This window comes from Musa acuminata, chromosome BXJ3-1, assembly GCF_036884655.1.
Source record: "Musa acuminata AAA Group cultivar baxijiao chromosome BXJ3-1, Cavendish_Baxijiao_AAA, whole genome shotgun sequence".
NCBI lineage: Eukaryota > Viridiplantae > Streptophyta > Magnoliopsida > Zingiberales > Musaceae > Musa > Musa acuminata.
In genome coordinates this window covers 39,226,984-39,230,775 of record NC_088349.1, presented here as the reverse complement: position 1 = coordinate 39,230,775, position 3,792 = coordinate 39,226,984, and the positions used below count along the sequence as shown (strand labels likewise).

General features: G+C 40.7%; 1 protein-coding gene across 1 annotated transcript; it reads left to right on the top strand.

The window, feature by feature from the left end:
- The first annotated feature begins 2,781 nt into the window (after window positions 1–2,781).
- Window positions 2,782–3,315, top strand: LOC135629273 (glycine-rich cell wall structural protein 1-like). Its single transcript, XM_065136449.1, has one exon. The coding sequence runs from the start codon at window positions 2,782–2,784 to the stop codon at window positions 3,313–3,315; it is 534 nt and encodes a 177-aa protein (XP_064992521.1).
- Window positions 3,316–3,792: the final 477 nt, after the last annotated feature.

The window sequence follows — 3,792 nt, the reverse complement described above, 5'->3', positions numbered from 1 at the left end:
TGTTATAGAAAGTTTGATTCATTTATGACAGAAAATAGATACAAAAGAATAGTTTCAGATCATTATGTGTATTTCAAATGGTTTGGTGAGAATTTTATTATTCTCTTATTTTATATTAATGACATGCTTATTCTTCGAAAAGATATGTCTACAATTGATAGGTTGAAGAAAGAACTAAGTAAGTCTTTTGTAATGAAGGACATGGGGCCAACAAAGCAAATACTGTGCATGCAGATTTCCCATAATAGGAAAAATAAGAAGATTTTTTGTCACAGGAGAAATACATCGAGAAGGTATTGGAAAGGTTCAGTATAAGCAATACAAAGCCAATTGGTTCTCCACTTGCAGGTCACTTCAAGTTGTGTTAGAATAGAGTCCGTCAAGTGATAAGGATAAGGCGAAGATGCAAAAGGTTCCTTATGCTTCAGCAATTGGAAGTTTAATATACGTGATGATATGTACAAGGCTGGATATCGTATATGTAGTGGGTGTTACTAGCAGATTTCTTGCAAATCCAAGCAAAGAGCACTAGGCAGTAGTGAAGTGGATTTTTAGATATCTCTGAGGGAGCTTTAAGGTTTATTTAAACTTTGGAAGTCCACATCAAGTTTTGTACTTACTTTTGCAAGAGGAGCTGTGTCATGGCAATCTAGATTGCAAAGGTGTATTACTCTGTCCACCATAGAGGTAGAATATATTGCTACTATAGAGGTTTACAAAGAAATATTATGGATGAAAGAATTCTTATAAGAATTTGGGCTGAAACATGAAAACTATATGGTGAATTGTGATAGCTAGAGTGCCATCAATTTGTGTAAGAACCCAACTTTTCATTCCAAGTCAAAGCATATAGATGTCAGATACCACTAGATTTGAAATGTACTTGAAAAAAAGTAGTTGCAACTTCAGAAAATTCACACAGATGATAACGGAGCATACATGTTAACAAAGACTTTACCAAAAGAAAGATAAGAGATATGCTAACAACTGGTCGACATGGCTTCACATTTATGAGTCATGGGACAACCTCCCTTATGAGCTGAAAGGGGAGGTTGTTGGGCCGACAACCCACCAGGTTCAGCCCATAGTGGGCTTTAACAGCCCATAACCCAGCCCTCTTTCTCTAAACCCTAGATTCATATTTGGGGGGTATGGAAGGCTACGAAAAGAGGAGGAAAAACTACAGCAACGAGGGAGAAAACTGCAGCAGTAGAGGAGATCTTTGTAGTAGCATCTTGATTCAAAAAGGAGGAGAAAAAGACAGAAAAACAAGAGAAAGAAAGGAAAAAAATAAGGATAATATAGAGAGATTGTTCTCAATCATCTAGCAGTGTTCTCATCTTAAATTAGATCAAATCTATAGTAGATTCTTGCTGTGATTACTTGAGGGAGAATTTGGATATTGTGCACAGTGATGTGATCCTTATATTCTAGTTATTCTCTTATGATTGTTGTAAGGGTTTTGGATAAAAGATTGAGATTTGTATATTCATTATTCTTATAGTGGATTATCTTTAATTTATCCTATGGTTTTTACCCTTTGGAGGAGTTTTTCACGTAAATCTTGATGTTCTATTTGATTGTGATTCTATTTAATTCCGTGACGTATTATGATATACTAGTATTTGTTCATATACAAAAATTTAGTTTCACTTTATATCCCATCAACTATAACCAACAGCCATTTTTCTTGTTATTTCTTCTAAAGCGTCAAGTGAAATGGGGTGCATTGGAATTCGTTTTGAGATCAAAGTAATTTTAGATGTTAGTCAAATGACAAGTCAATCATAACTAATCTTATAACCAAGTTCAAACTGTTCGGTGATATACATAAATTTTGGTTGAACCTACACCGTCCACCCCCGAGTTAAACTCTGTCAATTAGCAGCCTTAAGTGTACCTCTGCCTTCTTCAAAACTGCCTCCACCACCTTTTCTTTGGAAGAATTGTAGATTACTCTTCAATCTTCTTCATCTCCTCGCTCCGGTGTGTTACTGGAAATATTTTAATTGGATCGCTGAGAAGGTTTATGCTGCTCACATGACCCGTCCATCATGGTCATATTTCAATGTGACTGCACTTCCCGTGGTTGATGCTCCTGTTCACATTCCAATAGCAGCGGCGGCTGGGATTATATCCACCTCGCACGGCTTCACCTGTTACGCATGAACAAGCAGCATTAGCTCATCCCATTTAATCATCTCCATCTTCTTCTCGTGCACTGAAGAAGGGGTTGAGGGAGTCGATAAGTGAGTCATCCCATTTAATCATCTCCATCATCATCATCTTCTAGGAATTCCATCATCCACACCGTTTAGAGCCTGCAGTCCTGCAACTTCATCTCTTCATTGAAACGAACAGAGGCCCAAGGCGGTGGTCTGATCCGTGTCTCGTGTGTACACAGAATAATCGATGGATTAGCATATCTAGAGGCAATGGTATTGAAACAGGCAATGCATAAAAGACAAAACGTAAGCATTCATTTCTGCGTTGGCCCTCGTGACCACAGCCGCTACGCCTTCACCACCATTTACGCTTCGCCATTGTACATCTTTTGCTGGAGAAATGGCAATGCATGATGTGGAAGTTTCGCGCAGAGACAACGCTACACGAAAAAGAAATAAACGGAACAATATGATTTCTATAGCAAGTTGGGGTGGCGCCCTCATTTACTAGTTCGAACAGTCCACCGCCTACCCCGCCCTATAAAGAGGATGTTGGTCGAGCTTTAGTACGGGTGTGAGTCTTGGGAAGTAGAGAGAGAGAGAGAGAGAGAGAGAGATGGCGAGGTGGTGTGTCCTTGTGATGGTGGTAGCTCTTACTTTGGCTCATGATGCTAACTCTAGGAAGGTGCCCGAGCAAACGAGTGTGAGAACCGTGAGAGCGGCTACCAGCCCAGCGGCCAGTGCTGTCGATGAGCAGAAGAATTTTGTGGCTTTTGGAGGCGTTGGTGGCTTCGCTGGAGCTGGCGGCATCGCTGGAGTCGGTCTGCCGTTTTACAATGGTGTCGCCGGCGGGGTTGGTGGATCCGGAGGCATCGGTGGACTCGGAGGCTGGGCTGGGCTCGGGGGCGTAGGAGGTGCAGCAGGACTTGGTGGCGGCGGGTTGGGTGGTGTTGGTGGCCTTGGTGGAGTGGGTGGTGGTGGTGGCGGTGGATTCGGCGGTGGCGGCGGCCTTGGTCATAGGGGTGTTGGAGGTGGTGTAGGGGGTGGCGGTGGACTCGGTCATCATAGGAGTGTAGGCGGCGGAGGTAACCTTGGTCATGGCGGTGCAGGAAATGGCCATGGTGGTGGTGCCGGCTGCGGTATTCCTTGAAAGTGCTGCACAATTGCATCAGTAGTAAAGCCATTGTAATGTGTTCGTGAATGTTTACGGGTTACTTGTGTAGTTTGATGGATGTGTCGCCGGTTTGTTTGCAGCTTCATCAAGTTTCCTTTCATGAAAAGTATTTGTCTTTTGCTGCGCACGTAAACACAATAATAATATTATAATTAGCAATGGTTTTGTATTTGGGTGATTTTTCACAGTAAAGTCACTTTGCAAGAGCCACAGGTTATCTTTAATATAGTTCCAACATGATATTACAGTTCGTTGTTATATATAGGTCTTTCGACCTTGTGATTATTTGTCAAAATAGCTAAGTTAATATCTTCATAATTATTCATACTTAATTAATTTTTTTTAATTTATTAATTATGAGATAAGATAGAAGGATTGGTTTCATCAATCTTTTTTATAAATCATATATTGTTGACGAACAAACTATGTAAATATTATTTTTTGAGATTTAAT

Excerpts from the sequence above, each read along its gene's own strand:
- LOC135629273 (XM_065136449.1), top strand. The coding sequence starts at position 2,782 with ATGGCGAGGTGGTGTGTCCTTGTGATGGTGGTAGCTCTTACTTTGGCT.